The sequence below is a fragment of the Haliotis cracherodii genome, unplaced genomic scaffold (genome assembly GCF_022045235.1).
Source record: "Haliotis cracherodii isolate W230 unplaced genomic scaffold, xgHalCrac1.p SCAF_2, whole genome shotgun sequence".
Classification (NCBI taxonomy): Eukaryota; Metazoa; Mollusca; class Gastropoda; order Lepetellida; family Haliotidae; genus Haliotis; species Haliotis cracherodii.
In genome coordinates this window covers 35,056,731-35,080,267 of record NW_027266275.1, presented here as the reverse complement: position 1 = coordinate 35,080,267, position 23,537 = coordinate 35,056,731, and the positions used below count along the sequence as shown (strand labels likewise).

At 38.7% G+C, this 23,537-nt stretch overlaps 1 protein-coding gene across 2 annotated transcripts in view; it reads right to left on the bottom strand.

Moving 5' to 3' along the window:
• The window catches only part of LOC139468025 (long-chain-fatty-acid--CoA ligase 5-like), a 48,169-nt gene that overhangs the window by 4,034 nt on the left and 20,598 nt on the right, over positions 1-23,537 (bottom strand). For both annotated transcript variants that reach the window (XM_071249694.1, XM_071249695.1), the window contains exons 3-19: positions 21,029-21,143; positions 18,133-18,200; positions 16,977-17,078; positions 15,842-15,941; positions 15,467-15,639; positions 14,829-14,861; positions 12,134-12,185; positions 10,952-11,022; positions 10,735-10,818; positions 9,981-10,115; positions 8,354-8,436; positions 7,940-8,090; positions 6,708-6,780; positions 2,401-2,489; positions 1,649-1,765; positions 639-692; positions 187-276 (exon numbers count right to left, since the gene is read on the bottom strand). In XM_071249694.1, the coding sequence (XP_071105795.1) occupies positions 187-276; positions 639-692; positions 1,649-1,765; positions 2,401-2,489; positions 6,708-6,780; positions 7,940-8,090; positions 8,354-8,436; positions 9,981-10,115; positions 10,735-10,818; positions 10,952-11,022; positions 12,134-12,185; positions 14,829-14,861; positions 15,467-15,639; positions 15,842-15,941; positions 16,977-17,078; positions 18,133-18,200; positions 21,029-21,143 (1,590 nt within the window). The remainder of the gene's footprint in view (positions 1-186; positions 277-638; positions 693-1,648; positions 1,766-2,400; positions 2,490-6,707; positions 6,781-7,939; positions 8,091-8,353; positions 8,437-9,980; positions 10,116-10,734; positions 10,819-10,951; positions 11,023-12,133; positions 12,186-14,828; positions 14,862-15,466; positions 15,640-15,841; positions 15,942-16,976; positions 17,079-18,132; positions 18,201-21,028; positions 21,144-23,537) is intronic.

Below are 23,537 nucleotides of genomic sequence, written 5' to 3'. Positions count from 1 at the left end.
CTATGGTGCTGACAACCTACAAAAATAATCAGGTTGAGTCTGGGATTCAAACCCACGTTTATAGGTTTCTGGCAAGCCTAAGGGATGCAACTCAACAGAGGGAATTATAGCATCGCTGTAGACAAATGGGTTACTTGTGTCTCTCCAGTAAGTTGAAGACACATCTAGACTGGAGTAAATACCCACCTGTAAACTGTCTCCATGGATGAAGACTTGTGCAACTAACGAACAGCGAATGTAAACATTTTCAATCTTCTCTGGAGCAATGTATTCTCCCTGAAACAGATGCACAAGGCACAAAGATGTAGTCTCACTCACACATCTACAGCAAATAATAATATAGTATGATAGGACAGAGAGCGGTGAAAACATGTGCATTCATGATTGAAGTGAGTTGAGTTGAGCTGAGTTGAGTTGAGAATGTCAACGCAACAGAGAAGCTTCAGCTAAAATTTGTGATGACATCATATCATTCAATTTTCAACGTGACGGCAGTCAAAAAGGCCCAAATGCAAATGTGTTAATATCTTTCTATCCTTTTGAGTAAAATAAAACAACTACTTGAAACATAAACCGCTAGTGATTGTTACCATTTCCATGTTTACAATAGTTGGATTCAATAACCGAATACAACCTACCTGAGCTAGTTTGAAAATGTGCTTCTTTCTGTCAATGATTTTCAGTGCTCCGTTCTGAAAAAGATATGAAACAGTGTCACCATGATCTGTCTTCTCATGTTCTTGTTTTGAAAGTGAATCACCATCATAGCAAGACATATTTGGCCAAATAGACAACTCTGTTTTTGTCTTAAGAGGTACCCTGCAATATTCCAGCAAAATGACAACGGCCTGTAATTAATCAATCCCTTGATTGATATTATGAGACCAAGTCCCACACTATCAGGGTACGATGACACACTGATCTACTCACAGACAGTCACACCTCAATGTCCCCTGTGTGTTGGACATGTCCTCTCCTAGCCCCACACACTGATCTACTCACAGACAGTCACACCTCAATGTCCCCTGTGTGTTGGACATGTCCTCTCCTAGCCCCACACACTGATCTACACACAGACAGTCACTCCTCAATGTCCCCTGTGTGTTGGACATGTCCTCTCCTAGACCCACACACTGATCTACTCACAGACAGTCACTCCCCAATGTCCCCTGTGTGTTGGACATGTCCTCTCCTAGACCCACACACTGATCTACTCACGGGCAGCCACTCCCCAATGTCCCCTGTGTGTTGGACATGTCCTCTCCTAGCCCCACACACAGATCTACTCACGGGCAGCCACTCCCCAATGTCCCCTGTGTTGGACATGTCCTCTCCTAGCCCCACACACTGGCCTACTCACGGGCAGCCACTCCCCTATGTCCCCTGTGTGTTGGACATGTCCTCTCCTAGCCCCACACACAGATCTACTCACGGGCAGCCACTCCCCAATGTCCCCTGTGTGTTGGACATGTCCTCTCCTAGCCCCACACACAGATCTACTCACGGGCAGCCACTCCCCAATGTCCCCTGTGTGTTGGACATGTCCTCTCCTAGCCCCACACACGGATCTACTCACAGGCAGCCACTCCCCAATGTCCCCTGTGTGTTGGACATGTCCTCTCCTAGCCCCACACACGGATCTACTCACGGGCAGCCACTCCCCAATGTCCCCTGTGTGTAGCCAGCCTTCACTGTCCAGGGCATCCTTGGTCTTTACTGGATCTTTCAGATATCCCCGGAATACATTGGGGCCTCGGATGCAAACCTGGAAGTGATATGTTTACTTTAAGTGTCTCATAAGAGCATACATCTATATCAAGACATTGTGATGTTATAAGTATATTAAGAAACTTATGCTTATAATGCAATAATGGTATAAGAGTCTGTACATTTACTTTCCTGAACTTGTCATTGAACATTTCCACAAAGCTTATTAATCATAAGAACTTTAACTTGAACCTGATATCAGACTGGTGGCTGATGTTGCAGACTAACACAATGTGCACTGTATGAAAAAGACTGACCCTCCAACAAACCTAAGATTCGGGTAGAGAATAGGTCTCAAGCAACCCATGCTTGCCGTAACAGGTGACTATGCTTGTCGTGAGAGGCGACTAACGGGATCGGGTGGTCAGGCTCGCTGACTTGGTGGATGCATGGATTGTCTGGTCCAGGCTCGATTATTTACAGACTGCGGTCATATAGCTAGAATATTGCTGAGTGCGCAGTCAAACAACACACAATCCAATAAACCTGGAATGTGTGAATTTTCTTTGTTGTGTAATACAGTGCTCAGCAATATTCCATATACATAATGGCAGCCTTAAAAAACCAAGACCAGACAAACCAGGTATTAATTATCATGGTAGGGGTATTAATTTCCATCATGGCATGACTTACCTCCCCCTTGTTGCTGCCAGAGTAGTACTCCATTTCGGCAACATCTGCCAGTTTGATCTGGTTGCACGTCAACGGCGGTCCAACATTACCTGTGAGTAGACACATTAACCAACCTCAGCCATACATGTTAAAAAACAGTGAGCAAGTGGATTTACACAACTTTTAGCAAACCCAAGGAATTATAAGCTTCACACATTATACCCATGTGGGAATAGAACCCGGGGCCTTTGATGCCACGGGTTAATGCTTTATCCGCCCTGCTTCCCCACTGCCACTATGAAACAACAACATATAACCTCTGAAGTATATCTACTCTAATACCATACTGACAGTGTTTCAGATTGGATTTCTGTATGAGACAGATTATTTTTTCTGTCAGAGCTCCAAGACACACAATTTTATCTCTAAAAGGCTGAGCCAAACTATCATTTTTAACCCACAACACATAATTTTCAAAACACCCAGCATGTCCAGTGAACAATTTTTAATTTCTTATACATCTCAAGGACAAACTATTTGCTCTAGCACTTTTAGATTATATTTTTCAAAAGAGTCCCAAGCCACTCCTTGTCACAACTGGAACACTCATAACAGTATACTCATTACATTTTACTCAATGGCAAAGACCGCCTCCATGGTCTTGCGGTAGAATGTCCCCCCTGAGAGAGGAAGTTCCCGGGTTCCACCCCGGCAATGTCATACCAAAAGATGTTAAAAGATGGTACCTGTTTCTCTGCCTTGCCTTTAGGGGGCTAAAACAAGGACTGGTCGACTCGGAGTCAGTATACTGTGTCTGAGTGGGGTATTCATGTTAAACTGTGGCATGGTATCTCAGTGGGCTAGCACTATAAAATCGGCCTTAGTCCGGACTAGTACAAGCAGCCACACACACACATCCATGCACTTCACTATATGGGTCATTCTCAAAAAAAGTGAGTTTTTTAGTCCGAGTTGAATAACAATTAAAATATTTATTTTAGATATGTTTAAACACAAGTGTTTTTCGTAGAACATACCATGGTGTCTGAAAGTTAAGTTTCAGTATTTCTTATTAGGTATTTTATTTTAATTAAAACTGCTTAATTGCGGTTAAATTGAGCTGAAGGGTGTGTCCGTAACCCTATGTTTGCACATCAACATTGTTTAATGTTGCTAAAAATAATTTTTTTTATGTAAATAATGTTTATATATTGTACATTACCTTTCTAACTCATGATATAAAATTATCTTTTGAAGATACACTCTTTTATTTATATTGGTTTTTGGTAAGAAACACTTGTACATAAAAAAGTGTCTGTCCTGTTACCAGGATGGATCAAAACTGAAAAATAAATAATCCTTCAAGATTCCCATAATTCAAAATAACAGAAATACAGCTTACTTCCTGTACTATCATGGCAGCAGTGTCCTTCAAGTGAGAGAAGACCTTGGATAATTCTGCTTGACAGGGAAGTTTATTCCTATCATGAATACTCTTTTCTTATGTCTGTGCTGTTACTGCTCATTTTTGCCAAAAAAAATATTTTTTTCTAAAACCATTTTTTCAGAATATTAGAAAAAATGAACTGTTCACAATGCCATGTGGTCTCAACATTTCAAGGGAAGTCTCATTGAAAAAACCTGTAATTAATGTCAATTTGTCTATGCTGTTACTGTCTGTGCTGTTACCTTCAAACATGTAACAGGACAGACATTCCGTGGTAACAGCACAGACTTCTCATCATCTTAAACTGTCTTTCCTTGTTTCACCAATCAATAATATAATTACCATAATAACTCAAATAATTCCTTTTGAAATAACACAGACATTCAAAAGGCTATAGTTGTACAAATCTTCCAAGCTGAATAAAAACAAGTTGCTCAAGACTTAAAAGTAACAGCAGAGACAAATATTGGTAACAGCACAGACATTTGGTCAGCTTTATCTAACTATTCTTGTCCAATCACTCAATATTCAAATTTTATGAAACATTAAGACATATGTTTTCAAATTTATCACAGTTTAGAAGAAAACATATACATAAAAAATAGACTACTTTGTTGAAGATAGTTATCTGATGAAAAAGTAACAGCACAGACATTCCGTGGTAACAGCACAGACTTATCATCACCTTAAACTTTCTTTCCTAGTATAACCAATCAATAATATAATTACCATATCAACACAAATAATTCCTTTGAAATAACACAGGCATTCAAGAGGCTATGGTTGTACAAATCTTCCAAGCTAAATAAAAAAAATTGGTTAAGACTTAAAAGTAACAGCACAGACATTTGGTCATCTTTATCTAACGTTTCTTATCGAATCACTAAATATTCTAATTTTATGAAACATTAAGAGATATGTTTTCAAATTTATCACAGTTAAGAAGAAAACATATATACATAAAAAATAGACTACTTTGTTGAAGATAGTTATCTGATGAAAAAACAACAGAAGGGTGGAGAAGACAGGTGGTGTGGTGGAAAAGGGTGAGGTTGTGAAAAGTGTGGAGAGGACAGATTGTGTGGTGGAGTAGGGTGAGGTTGAGAAAAAGGTGGAGAGGACAGGTGGTGTGGTGGAGAAGGGTGAGGTTGAGAAAAGTGAGAGTGACATTTTACTATCCGTTCCAGATGATACAGAAGAGTGTCTTGGAAAATGTGTGGTTGTGTTATATGATGGTTTTCATATCCTGGATACATAGATGTTTCTACCTATGATATATATGTGGAATGCATGCACAAGCCTGGCAAAAAAATGGGATCATTATTATAATGGGACATTATTACCATCATTCCTGAACGAAAGAAGATTGAAGGCACTGCTTCCCACTTCAGTGTTGAAAACATTTACTGGGAAGCTATTACAGATATGATATAACAGAAACAATAAACAACCTGTGGTTTCTGGGTGAATGAAAGGCACCATTTAATTCTGGCACAAATCAAATAATCATAGATTCAAGTGAATTGTACTTTTAAGGAAACTATAATTCACCTTTTCAGGCCGTTTATTTGAGTATTTGCGAATACAATTGCAAAAGAATACAGCTTCAACAGGAAATCTTCTGACAAGGTTTTTTTCTCCAGATTATGTTGATGTTTGACATGGATAAAGTTGGTTATTGTGTTGTTGCTTCATGACAAAAACTGTCACATGACTATTTAGTGTAAGTTTAAATCAATTTAAATTCTTTGTAATTCTAGGGATTAACCCAAAATGCAAAATTTATTGTCTTTGGCGTTACTTCCGTCTGTGCTGTTACCTACCAGTATCCTACATTCAGATTACATAGAAGAACATTCAGTTAATAACATCCATATGATCAGATACTGTTAATTAAGCAAAACATTTTCTTATTTGTCAGAGTTCAAAACTTTGAACTTCTGAACAGGATAGTTGACTGCAAACATTAGTTTGTCCGTCCTGTTACTTTCAATTGTCCGTCCTGTTACCGACCGGTTTCTATAGTTCAAATTACATACAAGAATATTCAGTTAATTACACCTTATATGTTCAGGTGTAATCAATTGCACATACTTTTTTCGTATTTGTCAGATATTTCAAAATCTTGAAACTCCTGAACGTTATAGTTATCTGCAATCAAAGCCGATTGTCCGTCCTGTTACTTTCAATTGTCCGTCCTGTTACTACGTTGTCTGTCCTGTTACCAGCACTTAAAATAGAAATATACTGATCATTTATTTTTATTTTTCAGAAGAACATATTTGAATTCAAACATATATCATCTAATGAAGTATATGTGTCAAATATAAGATGCAATAATCAGGGTATGTTTGTCATATTGGATTTGAATGAATTCAAATGTTTTCATTTGACTCAAATGCTGGACAAATCTGTCCATAAAATAATGTATCCAATCTCTTTTTAATTGTACTCATTGAAATATTAAACAATACATTTAAAAACAAGAACTGACATGATTTGTGTTGAACTTTGAAAAATATTGTTACAGAAAATATAATTGTTAAAATGGTAACAGGACAGACATATTTTTCCTATTCAGTGTTAATTAATTATCATAATTAGGACATCATTGATTATTAAGGTGTCATTTTGCTTAACATTATTATTCAGAAGTTACTTTGTGTACTGAGTCAATAAAAAAGGAATTTTACAAAAGACAATTTTGATGTTTTTGCTTAGTTGAAATTCTGACATTTTTTGAGAATGACCCATATAAGTGCACTAATCTTGGGCGTGATGTTAAACCCCATTTCACTTCACCTCATCAATGGTAAAATAAGGAGTTATTGTGAAGCACCTGAATATTTGTACTACCATGACTACACTAGTCCTATATTACCTGTGAGATGATCCCCAACTATCTGTAACGTGGCAATAGCTGAACATTCTGTCTGCCCATAGCCCTCCAAGATCTGAAAGAACACACACCAAAATTGCATCCTCCTCCAGTTTTACACTTTTATTTAGGCACTTCCCTGAACTAAAAGCACAGAAATGCTGATAGTTGTGCTCCAAATTTGATTTACAAAAGATTGCCTCATGCATAAGTTTATATGGCTATTATCAGTCAGGGTGGCCTCTTGCCTACGTGGCAATTCAATTCCCATAACTGTGTAGAAATTCAATTTGGCCTGTTTTTGCATTTTTTTCCCTTTTTGTTATCAAAAAAGTATTAACTTACATGAAGAAAGACACAAATAGTAACATACATTCATTATGTTTGTATTAATGTACATTTGAAAAATAATTAAAAGTAATCTTGACTTAGAAAGGGAAAATGTTTAAAAAAAACATTCAAAACAGTAGGGTAATTTCAACTGGTAACTGCAAACTTCATATATTGAATTTTGTGATAAAACTTGTATCATTAGAATTGCAAATGCTTTAGGAACAGTAAAACGCGGGGTTTTTTCGGTTATTTTCGCCAACTTCCATGCGTAATGCGGTGGCGATTTTCTTAAATCATTATTTATGATTATTTAACACATTTTGGGAGACTCTTTTAATTTCAGGTTTGTTCAACAAATACTGTTACAGTTTCAATACAAGCAAACCCTTTTAATCAGGACAGCATATTTCAAAGTAAAACTGTCCACAATTACAAATTTTCCAAATTAACTGACCACAGCAACAAAGATATATTGCCTAAATTGAATTTCCACCAGCCTCTTTTTGGGCAGGGGATTCTGGAATAGCAGGGTCCAGACTAATAGGGTTTCACTGTATATAGTATGGTAGACAAAATTATCGGGGAATGAAAATGTAACAAACATGAGATAAATTTAACCTTTAATCAGAAAATACACTGAACTGATAGATATGTTCACAATGATTTTTATCAATAAATGCCATTAACCCCAAAGTGATGTGGTTCTAGTTACATGACTGAGCTTAAATTCTTTCCAGTTATTTTTGACAAAATAAAGAGCACATGAAAAAATATAACTATATAATATACATGTAATATTGTTGTAGGTTTGTTTGTGTTCTATATTAAAAAAGCGAAAAGCCTTCCAAACTACCCTATTTCAAATTAAGTGTAATCGGAACAATCTTTTCATAGGGCCTTACCGGACATCCAACACAACATCTGAGAAAGCCGAGGACTTTAGCGGACAATGGTGCGGAGCCTGTGACGATGAGTTTGACCTTGCCCCCGAGCGCATCCTGAACCTTCCGGAACATCAACTGATCCCAGATACTTGACCTCCGGATCACACCCCTGCGACACAAGAATGTTTCAATGACCACCTATATTTTCGAATTTTCTCAATCCAAATCTGAAACTCTTTTCTTCATTTTACTGATTTTCTTGTGAATCGTCAATGGTAGGTGGGAAAATAAATAAATAAAAAGACCAAACATATAACCTTGTCAGACCATTTCAGTCCACCCTCATGACTGATTGACTCAACAACACAAGACAAATCAACACTTGATCACTTGGCTATGTGTTTGACATCAAAACAAAAGCATAACAGACACCTTTTCAGTTCCTTCTCCTTTTCTGTCAGAGCAATGTTGAACAGGAACTTCTTGACAGGACTTGAGTTAACTCCTGACATCACCTGGAAGTAAAATTTTAGAATAGGAATGGGATTCTTCTCAGGATGTACAAATTTTCATGACACAAACATTATTAAAATGCTTTTGCTTGTTTGTTGTTTAACGCTGCTGCACTATTCAGCAATATTCAAGAATGTACGTATGACCTTATCATAGAACCTATTGGGAGGGAACCAGACGGTATGTACCTTATCATAGAACCTATTGAGAGGATACCAGGGGGTACGTACCTTATCATAGAACCTATTGAGAGGATACCAGGGGGTACGTACCTTATCATAGAACCTATTGAGAGGATACCAGGGGGTACATACCTTATCATAGAGCCTATTGAGAGGGAACCAGACGGTATGTACCTTGTCATAGAGCCTATTGAGAGGGAACCAGAGGGTATGTACCTTATCATAGAACCTATTGAGAGGGAACCAGACGGTACGTACCTTGTCATAGAGCCTATTGAGAGGGAACCGGACGGTATGTACCTTGTCATAGAACCTATTGAGAGGCAACCAGAGGGTACATACCTTATCATAGAACCTATTGAGAGGGAACCAGACGGTATGTACCTTGTCATAGAACCTTTTGAGAGGGAACCAGACTGTATGTACCTTATCATAGAACCTATTGAGAGGGAACCAGGCAGTGCGTATCTTATCATAGAACCTATTGAGAGGGAACCAGACTGTATGTACCTTATCATAGAACCTATTGAGAGGGAACCAGGCAGTGCGTACCTTATCATAGAACCTATTGAGAGGGAACCAGACTGTATGTACCTTATCATAGAACCTATTGAGAAGGAACCAGAGGGTACGTACCAAATCATAGACCAGAGGGTACGTACCCAATCATAGACCAGAGGGTACGTACCTTATACTAGAACCAGAGGGTATGTACCTTATCATAGAACCAGAGGGTACGTAACTTATCATAGAACCAGAGGGTATGTACCTTATAGAACCAGAGGGTATGTACCTTATCATAGAATCAGAGGGTAAGTACCTTATCATAGAACCAGAGGGTACGTACCTTATCACAGAACCAGAGGGTACGTACTTTATCATAGAACCAGAGGGTACGTACCTTATCATAGAACCAGAGGATGTACCTTATACAACCAGAGGGTAAGTACCTTATCATAGAACCAGAGGGTATGTACCTTATCATAGAACCAGAGGGTACGTACCTTATCATAGAACCAGAGGGTACATACCTTATCATAGAACCAGAGGGTACATACCTTATCATAGAACCAGAGGGTATGTACCTTATCATAGAACCAGAGGGTATGTACCTTATCATAGAACCTATTGAGAGGGAACCAGACAGTACGTACCTTATCATAGAACCTATTGAGAGGGAACCAGACGGTACGTACCTTATCATAGAACCTATTGAGAGGGAACCAGACGGTACGTACCTTATCATAGAACCTATTGAGAGGGAACCAGACGGTACGTACCTTATCATAGAACCTATTGAGAGGGAACCAGACGGTACGTACCTTATCATAGAGCCTATGGAGAGGGAACCAGACGGTACGTACCTTGTCATAGAACCTATTGAGCAGTCTTGGCACTGTTGGGAAGATGGTGGGCTGCAGCTCCTTGATGTCGTCCATCAGCTTCCTCACATCCCCCTGGAAGAAGCCCACCCGAGCTCCATGCAAGTAGATGTAGACCTGAAAGGAAGAGAAAGTTACCATGACAACACATTCTGAGTGGAGAAACATTCCCGCTCAATAACTTTACCCACTACAACCTCCTTCATCCAGAAGGTACAATTCCCAGTGAAAACATCCCGATGCACCAATTTCTGGATCTACAAAATATGGGTATCTGATCATGTCCCTTTCAAAAACAGGCCATAAGTGTGTGAGTGAGTTGGGTTTAACGTCGCTTTTGACAGTATTCCATTTTTATCACAAATGTCAGCTTAATGTGGGAGGAAAGCTCGATGTGATGCAGGTCTTAGATTTTCACCACTTTGGTGAAACCTATGAGCATGGGTATAGGGCTGACAAACTTAAGAAATATAATCAGGGCAAAAAAGGATTCAAATCCATGATTAAAGCTTTCTGGCATGCCAAAGTAACACAGCTCTGCACAGCAAATTGATGAGCCTCAGATGGCAGGACTACCCGTGCCCTGTCAGATCCAAGATGAGAGCTGAACAAGGTTATGTTTGGAAGACAGCATCAAGCTCTTATGTCCAATATCTCCCTGTAAATAGGTGAATAATTTTGGGGCATGATGAACTGAAACTTTAACCACAACATTTCCCCACCAGCCAAAACCCACCTCTAACAGTCGTTCGTAAGAATGAGCTAGCGGCAGGTACGAGATCAAGACATCCGTTGTCTGAATCACCAAGTCGGACGCGTCCTAAACACACAAAGAAACACAGCTGTCAGACATGGCACCAAGGGTACTGAGTATTGCTTCCCAAGTTAATTCATACATTAGTCAGTACATTGTAACAATATTCAGTTATGTACATCCTACTGCTAATACGTACCAGCTGCGTTTCACAAGCAACCACTATAGACACCACACCTCTGTGTGTCAACATGGCACCCTTCGGGAGACCTGAAATTAAGCATGTTTTTTTTATGAGTAAACGACATAGAGCACAAACAAAGGCTTTGATCCACAGTTCATATGTCATTTACAGCAAGTATTTCCCATAAATCAGTGTACACTTTATACAGCAGTTATGTTGAGAATTACACAGATGCTGGCTGTCCATTCTTTGGCTTCGACCTGAGTGCAGTTTGCACTAGCTGTTTACTATATATCTGAAAATACTATTTGTGGAATTTGATAGAAGACAATTTCACCTCATTCTTTGTTCTCACAACTGTACTATTTCTTAAGAAATAAACGACGAGTGGGAATTGTTTATTGTACAATAAAACACTTCAGGGAGGATAAACCATGAGGGGCACAGCCATAATGGAACAATGTTTTATCATGATCATTGATCCACCCAACTGGGATAAAAATGGCATTCAATCAACCAAATCACCGAGTCTGATCCAATGATTGATATCATGAACATCGACCCACACAGCTTGGATACAATGGCATTCAGTCAACCAAATCACTGAGTCTGATCCAATGATTGATATCATGAACATCGACCCACACAGCTTGGATACAATGGCATTCAATCAACCAAATCACTGAATCTGACTCAATGATTGACATCATGAACATCAACCAACGCAACTGGGATACAAAGGCATTCAATCAACCAAATCACTGAGTCTGATCCAATGATTGATATCATGAACATCGACCCACACAGCTTGGATACAATGGCATTCAATCAACCAAATCACTGAATCTGACTCAATGATTGACATCATGAACATCAACCAACGCAACTGGGATACAAAGGCATTCAATCAACCAAATCACTGAGTCTGATCCAATGATTGATATCATGAACATCGACCCACACAGCTTGGATACAATGGCATTCAATCAACCAACTGACCACCTGATCCATTCAGTCACCTCTTACGACAAGCACAGGCTGCTGGGGACCTATATTCTTACCCGGAATCCCCACAAGTCCTTCAAACAAGAATGGGATACTGAGGATCTATTCTGCCAAAGAATCCCCCTGGGTTATCAATTGTGGGTTGCTAATTACTAAGACATAGAATGAGGTCAGCCTGCTGCAAAGACTGACCTGTGGTTCCACTGGTGTAGCATATGATGCACAGGTCATCTGGGGTGGCAGGCTGCAATAAAACAAGGTCCAAATTATGCTTGTTAAAATAAAATTGTTGGTTCTCATGACCTGTCCACTGATTAAATTGCTCTGTCCATTGTATTCCTAAGATTGTTAAGCACTGTTTAGAAACAACTTTTCAAATCAAATTTCATTTTTACACCACATTAGGAATGTTTGCAAACACAAATGATAGGTTTAAAATAAATAAATAAAAAAAATACTTTAAGCCTAATAAAAGAAAATGCATCTAATGCGAAATCTTGAAAATAATTGGTTTAGAATTTCAGTCAGTAAATATTTTTTATGAACCAAAATGACATTTTCCCAAATGATCAATCTGTACTAGAACTATTGATAAACCTAAATAAACAGTGTGACCCTATTCAATGCTGGCTAGTATAGTTGCTCCTTGACAGTATTGTAGGCAAGGTAATGGTCACATGCTTAGGTTGTTTCCTGAACTCACTCCAGACCTTAGCCTGTCAGCTTCATGTGGGAGGAAGCCTGAAGTCATTCAGGTCTGAGACATGTACCACTTTGGTGAAACCCATTAGCATGGGTATGGTGCTGACAAACCAACAATCATAATCAGGATGAAACCACGTTTATAGCCTAAGGGATGCAACTCTGAACAGCAAATTGAGGTGCCTGAGAGGACTGGGCCCATCAGAACATAGATAGGGGTGGACAAAGTTTGGCTTGGTAGACAGTATCAAGCGCTTATCTTCATTATTTCACTATACCGTAAATGGGTCCTAACTTTGACAAGCGAATTGAGATGGCTTAGAGCGATGGGGCACTTGTAGCCCATTCTGTCCTATGAACCAGTATTGCGTCTTGTTGTAACCAATGTCATTTTCTGTGAATAGTTATGTTCATCTTTTTCTTGTTCACAAATTTCTATTTTCTGGCATACATAGATACAAACTGCATCTTTAGCCACTAAATAGCACTAATTCAACTGAAAATGATGCTAGAGAGTTCTTAGCACAGACTGTAAAATTCTAATGCACAGAAAGCTACACAATCATGAAAACATAAAGATGTTGATTTTTTAAAAACTCTTAAAGTTGTTGCTTCTCGATCAGCATGATCTGAGTGTACATAGGTCAACAACACTAGACCACTTCTCTTTATCTGATCTGAAGGCTGTTGCCGTTCAATGAGGATCACATGTATTTAACTGCAGGACAAAACCTGAGATTAAGTGTTTCATCTAAATTATAAACAGAAAAAAAGAAACCTAAAACAACATCTATCAACATTTTTACGCTTCAAACATACTTTCCATGAACCATAAGAAGTGGTGGTAAAATATCTGTTGCTGGTGTACGGTACTTAAAAAAGACATTCTTTAAAGCATTTTGATTTATCAATGCGTCTTAAGCCTAGGGGTACACTCACTGGGCTACAGATACAAAGGTTGTGTGATCGATCCATGGAAATATAAAGAAAACATTTGTCATTTGATTTTACATTTCATTACATTGTGTTCAAATGCAAAATAAATTTCTAGCGAGCAACATTCATATGTTACAATATAAACTGAAGATGTATTAATAAAACTCTCTGTTTATAAGACTTAACCCGACTGGAGAACAATAGAATGACGTCACTGAAGGTTTATAAGTGCCCTTATCACAGACAAGTATGGTCTATTCATAACACTGGGTTACTCAGCACAGATATCCAGTATACAACTGTCTGTTTTCTTGTACAAATACTGTGGCCTACAACTGATAAAGAGTTGTTATCAGTACGCTCAAACGCACATGACATCAGGCCACTGTGAGGAGAGACAAAGTACAGCATGACATTCGCTGTCACTTGCCTACCTCTCTGTATAAACACATGTTCAGGCTCTACTGCACCCAAAACACCTTGTATTATGTGAGAGAGAGAGAGAGAGAGAGAGAGAGAGGGAGAGAGAGAGAGAGAGAGAGAGAGAGAGAGAGAGAGAGAGAAGGATTGAGAGAGAGGGAGAGAGAGAGAGAGAGAGAGAGAGAGAGAGAGAGAGAGAGAGAGAGAGAGGGAGGGAGGGAGGGAGGGAGGGAGAGAGAGAGAGAGGGAGAGAGAGAGAGAGAGAGAGAGAGAGAGAGAGAGAGAGGGAGGGGGTCACTGAGGTTTGCTTCTATGGTATTAAGAACAGGACCCCTAAATACTTTCCTTCTAACATTAGGGTTTTAACAAGGACACCTTGACTTTCATGCCTAATCTTAACACTGATGATTCATTTCGATAATTTGATTTCAGGTGAAAACTTTCATTCCGTCAGTTGTGAGACATATGGATCCTAAATCCTTTGTTTTTTCACTAGTGACATTTCCTTTTCTAAAATACTCCACCTCAAAACATCTGTCAGAAAAGTTAATACAAGCCGATGCTATTTCAATATTGTGTCGTGATACGTGATGCAAGACCCAGAACAATGTCAGCACGCTTCACCATTTTATCAGGTAAATCTTTAAAGATTATCTAATCTACTGGTCATAGGGTGTGATCATAGGCTTTCTCTACAGGTGACCTTCACCTTCACCTCCAACAGCTATCTTGACACTGGCTCTAGAATGTCTAGGTAATGTCAAGGTAATCTGAAACTGCCTGTGTTCCTTTTAAAATAGTAAGCATTTGGAAGTGCAAATGAACTAACCTTTGGTGTTTGAGGGTTATCTTGGCCCAATTTCTGAAAAAAAAAATGGACTGCATGTTAAAACCATCTCCTATCAAATGGGAATAAACACATACTTTGAAGCTGATAAAAATTAAAAAACTCATACAGCCTGTGAAGTGTTGTGGCAACACAGCTTTGTTTGCTTGTCTGTTGTTTTAACACAGCAGTCAGTGGTCTGTAAATAATTAAGTCTGGACCAGAGAATCCAGTGATTAACAGGAGCATCGATCAACACAATTGGGACACGATGACATGCATCAACCAAGTCAGCGAGTCTGACCACCCGATCCCATTAGTCACCTCTTATGACAAGCATAGTCACCTCTTATGGCAAGCATGGGTTGCTGAAGACCTATTCTCTACCTGAAATTCAGGTTTGAAGGGGCAGTCTTATTCGTACAGTGCACATTATGTTAGTCTGCAACATTAGCCACCAATCTGATATCAGGGTCAAGTTAAATTTCTCTTTGATAATTAAGATGACATGCATCAACCATGCCAGCGAGCCTGACCACCCGATCTCGTTAGTCGCCTCTTACGACAAGCATGGGTTGCTGAAGACCAATTCTAATCCGGATCTCAACGGGTTGGCTACACTGCAGTAGAAAGTATCTCACCTCTACATCTGCCAACTGATGTAGCTTGACTCCCAGGGAGGTGGCCTTGGTCTGCATCTCACCACTCATTTCCTCAATCACGATGATGTGCCGGATGTTCTTTGTTTCTTTGTAACGATCTAACAAGTTGCCAACTTTCTTGTTTGTATCACAGAGTACTGCACTTATTTCAGCTGAAACAGAAATGAAAATGAGAAAAGCAACAAATGCACATAAATTCTACAATTGTGAAAGACAAAGCTCAACAACATCTTTTATTTATATTTGAATAAGTGAGTTAAATATTATGCAGATTTATGCACAATTCCAATCAGTTGAGATTCGAATCAATTCTTTACTTTCTTACTATGAGGTACAATGATGGGGAGGAGGTACCTTGGTTGATGATGAAGTTGCAGGCCTCGACACCCAGAGTGTCGTACAGTGGCACGCCCACCATGGAATATGTGTAACAGGCCTGCTCAAATATCACATACTGAAATGTACAACAGGGACAATATCACATACTGAAATGTACAACAGAGACAATATCACATACTGAAATGTTCAACAGGGACAATATCATATACTGAAATGTGAACAATACAATATCACATACTGAAATGCACAACAGTGACAATATCACATACTGAAATGTACAACAGTGACAATATCACATACTGAAATGCACAACAGAGACAATACCACATACTGAAATGTACAACAGAGACAATATCACATACTGAAATGTATAACGATGATAATTAACAACCAAATACATGGTGTTTGTTGTTTAGCACCACACTCAGAAATATCTCAGCTGTATGACAGCAGCCTGTAAATAATTGTGTCTGGACCATACAATCTAGTGATTGAAATTGTTAGCAGCGATCCATGCCATCAGGGTATGAAGACACACAATCAACCAAGTCACCGAGCCTGACAACCTGATCCATCTGGTCACTTCTTATAATACCCATGGGTCCAAAAACATGGAACAAGGGTCGTAAGGTTAAAGCACTGCCACAGAGCACAGTTTGCTATTGCACATCATGCACATAAACTTCAGTCTACGGTTTGCACATAATTTACACATTGTCTCAGTATTACAGAACTTTATGATATATTTGATCATCACAATCACTTTCAGTTAAAGCGTGAGTGAATGAATTGTGCTTAATGACGCTTTCAACAGTATTTCAGTTATATCACAGTGTGTAAGCTCTTAGGAAAGCCCGAAATGATGCAGGTCTCAGGTGTTTACGACTTTGGGGGTGAGTGAGTGAGTGGGGTTTTTACCACTTTGGAGAAACCCATAACATGGGTGTGGTGCTGACAAACTTAGAAACATGATCATGCGAACCAGGATTCACAGCACATTTGGATGACCTCAGATAAATTTTGACTATGCAAAAAGCAATCAATCAAATCTAGTGTAAGTCAAATCACCATGGACACTTGCGAAATACCACAGTGCACCACATGACAATAGTAGAATGGAAAGCATGGAGACATGGACACCTTGACCTACCTCGGGTTTGTTCTGGGAGTAGATTCCAACATTGGTGCTATTTTTGGGTGCGAGGCCAAGCTTGATGAGTCCTGCACCTAGGTTAGCTGCTCGTTGTAGCACCTGCAATGTAAGGTCATGTTATCAAGGTCGACACATGTACAGATTCAAACTACTGAGCAACGCTTACTGATTCAGCTGCTTTTAGCAATATTCCTACAATATCACGGCGGAGACAAATATGGGCTTCACACTTCGTACCCATGTAGGGAACTGAACACAGGCGTTCAGTGTGACAAGTGAATTTAACCATGAGGCCACCCCAACTCCCCCACAACCTACTTGGCTACACCACTACAAGATGAGTCACTGCACTGAGCAAGTTCGTATTTGAGTTATGTACTGGTATGTTTGTGTGATTGGGAGGGAAAAGTGTGGCGTCCACACATCAGTTTGTCTTGTACTCTGCACCCTGTATAAGCAATAATTATACACAATGCGATGCCCATGCGATGCAATTAGGTAACTGCCTGAAAACATCTACTGAGCGTAATGATTGGTTCATTTTGCCAGAAGTAGCCAATTGTATTTCAAGATGCATATTTCCATGGCGTTGGCAAAACATGGCCATATTATATTTGCTATGCTGTCTTGGATCAAACGGCAGGCCAGAATATGTTCATTCTTTTCAAAGAAACGAAAGGCAAATGATGATCATGATGAAAGAGATAATTCTAAGGAAATCACAGCCGATATTTTTCAAGCTGGCTTGTCGAGTTTGCATTGTTCAAGTGAGGTGATCTTTTTTGTTTTTTCCAGCGCAATTCAGTTGTAGGCTTGTGAGTGAGTGAGTGAGTGGGGTTTTTACCACTTTGGAGAAATCCATAACATGGGTGTGGTGCTGACAAACTTAGAAACAAGATCATGCGACCCAGGATTCACAGCACATTTGGATGACCTCAGATAACATTTGACTATGCAACTAAGTACAGTTTTAGAGCTCATGATAGGTATTTGGAAAAGATGTATCATGTATAGTATCAGCAATGGCCCATCAGGTTTTTATGAATGGCCGACATGATGGGAGTTAAGTGGGCCATGTCGCCCAGCCTTTTCCAAGTCCAGAATGACTGCAATACAACATCACCAGTTGTTCACAATGGACTGTGCTACCTACTTCATCATAGTTGATCCACTTGTATGGCTCTGTAGGTGAGGGCTTCCATCCGAGACACGGGCCATTATCTGATAAACAGAACAAGTGAAGCTGGGTATCAGAGGTAGCAGTTTATCAATATCTGAACATAAGTCAGTTCATCACACAAACACCGATGACAATATTACAATAATTTATGTATATAAACTAGATGTGATATTTACATCAAACATTTATCAGAACTTCTTCGTCATGTTCTTTTATAGTTTGTTTGTTTGTTTCTTGTTTAAAGCTGCATTCAGAATGCTCAGCAATATTCAAGCTATATGATGGTGGCCTGTGAAAAAAATCAAGTCAATCCAATGATTGATATTATGAGCAACAATCCATGCCTTGGGTATGGGGTCACGCCATCAACCAAGTTACTGAGTCTGATGACCCAATGCATTTGGTTGCCTATTATGAACAGCATAGGGTGCTGGGGACCAATTCTAACCCAGTCTCACAAACATTAGATAGTGATATTGATATGACATCTTATCACTGTCATGTCAATCAATATCCAAAGAAATGAAACAAGAAACAATTAATTGTGAAATGTGATATAACTCAGTATCTTAAGCATACAATGAGGCTCAAGCTCAAGCTACGCGGATGCATACTGTTTGCACATCGTTTTTATGTATTTATACCTCAATGAACCGAACAAAATACACAGTCAATCCTTAAAAGTATTATCTTGTAGGACAGGCCCCTCCTAACCTTGTCCTTCAACAATACTTGGTCCCAACATCAGTTCAAGGTCATCATCATGTGAACATTCATCTGACTAATGTTGATATGCTGGCTTATCAAGTTGTAACATATCTTCAATACCAACACACTCTCTTGTCTGCTAGTTTGTTGGTACAGATTATTATTCACATGGTCCTGTGGTTGACACATAAGATGTAAACTGAATTTGGTTCTTTTCCTTTAATATGTTTCTTCATGAAAATCACCCCTTTTTAAAAAGCTCAATAGTTTATGATCAGCTGATTTAAATACATGAAGGTCAATTACTTTACCTAATATATAACCCATTAATACTACTATTTATACTACGAACAAAAATAATAAAATAAATATGTAGTTTTCCAATAAGTTCACACATGTTGATGATTCAGAGTATGCAACATATGCTTGATACAAACAGATGTGACATTAAAACCAATAATTGAAAAGCATGATGTCACTACTGTAGCTAGCTGCAGGCGACAGACAACATGTCATTTCAGTGTAACATATGGTTCAACATTCACTAGAAAAACATGAAATGTGGCCATTAGCATATATAAATGAACCATTCTCAAGGCAACAGATTCTTAAAACTCTAAAATATCATCAACTTATGCTTCAGTGTTTGAAACTAACAGTTCCAGTACACTAGTCCTTATAATGATAACATATAGCAAAACCCTTAAAAATGGCAAATTTCTACTAGTCCTTAGGATACCTTTACCATTGGGCAGTCTGGCAAGGACTACAGGACTAGTGCCAATTTCTAACGCTGTGCTTATCTCAATTTCAATTTGTAGTATCACGTCTTCACTAGATTGGTCAATATATCATAAAGAGGGTTGTGTTGGAGACATATCAATGTTTGATAAATGAAAAGATGACCACCCCAAATGTATTCCCTTATCTCTCATACAGACCCTGAAACAAAAATAACGAAACCTTCCCAAGCAAATCTATAATACTTTGGCAAGCCTAGAGTTTTAAGGGTTTTTTTAAATGAAGATTCTATGGGCTCCTTAAATATATGACAATTCACAAAGAAATATTTTTATTTCAGATACTATGTGTTTGTCTATGTTTTCCCCTTTTGGACATATTAAAAATTATCAATTTTTTTTATCAAACTGTAAAAAAAACTGTCTGCTTGCTCCAGGCCCCTTACCCTACAAATGTAACCACCCACCCAATAACAGCCTGTTTTGGGTGACAAGTTTCCACCAATCTGGTTAAAATTACTGGTATTGTGTTCCCTATCCACTGCTTGGGACACATCACTACTGAGAATAACACATTCCGACTTAATTTGAGATTCCGCTTTTGCCACACGCTGCTATATACTCCTGCTTATATCCCTATATGACCCTATCTTTACATGGCATTTAGAAGCCGCAGTATCCAGGAAGTTTAATTATGGATTTCAACTTCTTATATAATCTATATTCTTTCAGCGTGTGTGTTTCAGTACAGGTGCTTGTGCCTTTATCAAAAGCACATGTATTATAGAAGAGGAAATCTAGAAGTAAACATTTTTCAAGACATGGCCTATTCATAAATGCATCTAGTTTCCAACACTGTTTGTTGCAGAAGTCCCAGATCCACCATCTGGACAATGGGAACTTTTTCTATAATCTGTTCTATAAACTATAGTGAGTGAGTCGAGTCCATATGACGCTACTTTGAACAGTATGACAGTTTAATGTGGGAGGAAAGCCCAAAGTGAAGACGTGTACCACTTTGGTGAAACCCATGTGCATGGGCATCGTGCTGACAAACCTCGAAACATAATCAGGGTCAACCAGGATTCAAACCCACAATCATAGGTTTCTTGCTTGACAAAGAGACTCAACTCTGCATAGCATATTGCTGCGCCTTAGATGACTGGGCCCCCTCTTACTATAACGTGAGGTGAAATGGGGTTAAACATTATGTTCAAGAATACTGTCACATATATGGTGATGTGCATGCCCACCGTGTTGCTGCTTATATTACTGATACCCCACTCAGGCACAGTATACTAACTCCTAGCTGACCATTCCTTGTGTTATCCCCTTACACAGTAACAAGTACCTGTGGCCAGGGATCGAATCATTGACCTATTTTATGGTATAAGCTATGAGAACACAACAAGTATACATACTGGAAAGTCTTGCTCCTCTCCTGAACACCTCATGCAGGGTTTTGGCATCTTCAGTCTTGTACTCGAGCAGCTTACCATCTTTACACAGGCGGGAGATACGAGCACGATCTTTGCCCTGAAACACAGACGGACGAAAGACTTAAGACAATCTGACATTTGACATCATTCACATCTGTGTCCATACATGACTAAAGAGTCTGTGACCTTGGCAACCAGTATGCAGCCTCATAACAAGTCCATGCCTTAAACTACTGAGCCGACTGTACCAACCTAACATGTGCCCAATGGAGTGATTCTTAGTAGATGCTATTGTGTTTGTTTGTTGTTTAACGCCACACTCAGCAATAATCCAGCTAAATGACGGCGGTCTGTAAATAATCAAGTCTGGACCAGACAATCCAGTGATTGACATCTTGAACATCGATCCACGCAATTGGGATCGATGACATGCATCAACCAAGTCAGCCAGACTGACTACCCGATCCTATTAGTCGCCTCTTACGACAAGTATAGTCGCCTTTTAAGGCAAGCATGGGTTGCTGGAGACCTTTTCTACCCCGGATCTTCACGGGTCAGATGATATTGTGAGGTGAAATGGAGTTTAACATCACATAAAAGGACACTGCACTTATACAGCGACATACATGCACATGTGTTCATGGCTGCTTGTACTAGTTTGGACTAATGCTAGTTTTATTGTGCTAGCCCACTGAGATACCATGCCACAGTTTGGATAACCTACTTGGGCACATTCTACTGACTCAAAGCTGACCAGTCCTTGTTTTATGATCTTAAACCCGATCACAAGGCATGGTGACAAAAAGTACCATTGTTTTACATCTTTTAAATGATGTGGTCAGTGAGTTGTTTATGACTCCTACCACATCCTCATAGTCTAGTTAGTGATATGCAGGGATTGACTTAGGCCGCGATTCCGCGATATTCTCACATAGTTGTCATAGATATCGCATTAACATTAATTCAGTGCGACTAAAAATAGCGTTTTATCCGCATTGACACTCTCAGTTTCACCTACAAACATCGGAACTGTCATATTGCTTGAATAAAATTATCTACCAGGGATAATTCTAGGCCCACATTTTCAAATACATTGAGGCATTTTAACATTGTGCTGTATGGGCGTATCTTGGGAATATTTGAAATTTTCACATGAAGGGCCCATGTCAGAAAATTCCTTGAGTGAACCCTGATCTACTGTATCTAAAAATGTCAATAAAAAACTTACTCGATAGTTTCTTCAATCATCAAAAGTTTTTAATCGAAACACTCGCAACACTGCATGCCATCTCTTACTGTGCATTAATGATTCCTATAGCACTGCATGGAGCTTTGCACTACATTTTTTAATACTTGATTGTCAAGTCATATTCTGTAATCTACAACAAATCATTAGTTGTATTTTTTTGTCATGTAAATCTTAGCAGAAATCAAAGGTGTACATTTATCTGCATCCGTGCAGAAATCAAGAGAAAAAATGCAATCACTGGTAAAGTTTCAAAACACAAGCAAATTTCAAGTTTGGAATGACAAAACCAAACCTAAATGTTTATGCATACGACTCTTTCTCCATAAGAATATACAAATTTCAGATCACAAACGATCATATTTTAGATGAGATTCGCCTAGACTTTAGATAAGACAACACTGGTTTTCATGAACGTATACCCTCTTGAGAATAGCCAACGTGCATGAATTACGTATGAATTTTGAACTATTTCTAGTGGCCAAACAACAAGTTGGAGATTTTTTAGAATAAGCTACAATATGTTTGCTTCCAGATTTGTCCATATTTATTGAAAACTGACTTAATCATTCAAATGTAACTCATAAACATTGTGAATGTCAACAATCTTTTCAACAGTCTGACACCCGTTTTTTGATACAGTACACACTGCAGACACTAGAAGACAGTGAAATTGAAGATCGCATTGGAATGTAAATTATGTTTTGCCAGCCAAATGTAACACCATTTACAACTGTCGCTATTTCATGTCCTCGCTTTAAATATATTAAATTATGATTTTAACAGACATTGTTGAAGACCTATGAATTGTTTGTTACCCCGCATGCCAATGAAATGAACAGCTGATTGTAGTAAACATGCCTTATCTATAATTATTTATATAATTCCTCCTAAAGTCAACAATGAACTGAAATACATAAATACTAATGCATTTTTTTGTTGATACTAATGCTAATATTTTTAAATATTCACTGTGGAATAATTAATGTTCGAAAATATCAGAGGATGTATCTATATAATTTAGTAACATAAATTGCAACATAATTCGATTCATAAATACTGAATATCAAATACAGTTTCCATTCCATGAAGACAAAATATCTCTGAAAATTTGCAAAATCTCATCACACACCAAAAAATCTCATTGTGTTTAGACCAGGGGAGATTTTCTCTCCTAGATTTTTTTTCCTTGGCTATGAATCAGCACCTAGTATTCAAAACTGTGTACACAAGGAGGCACAACCA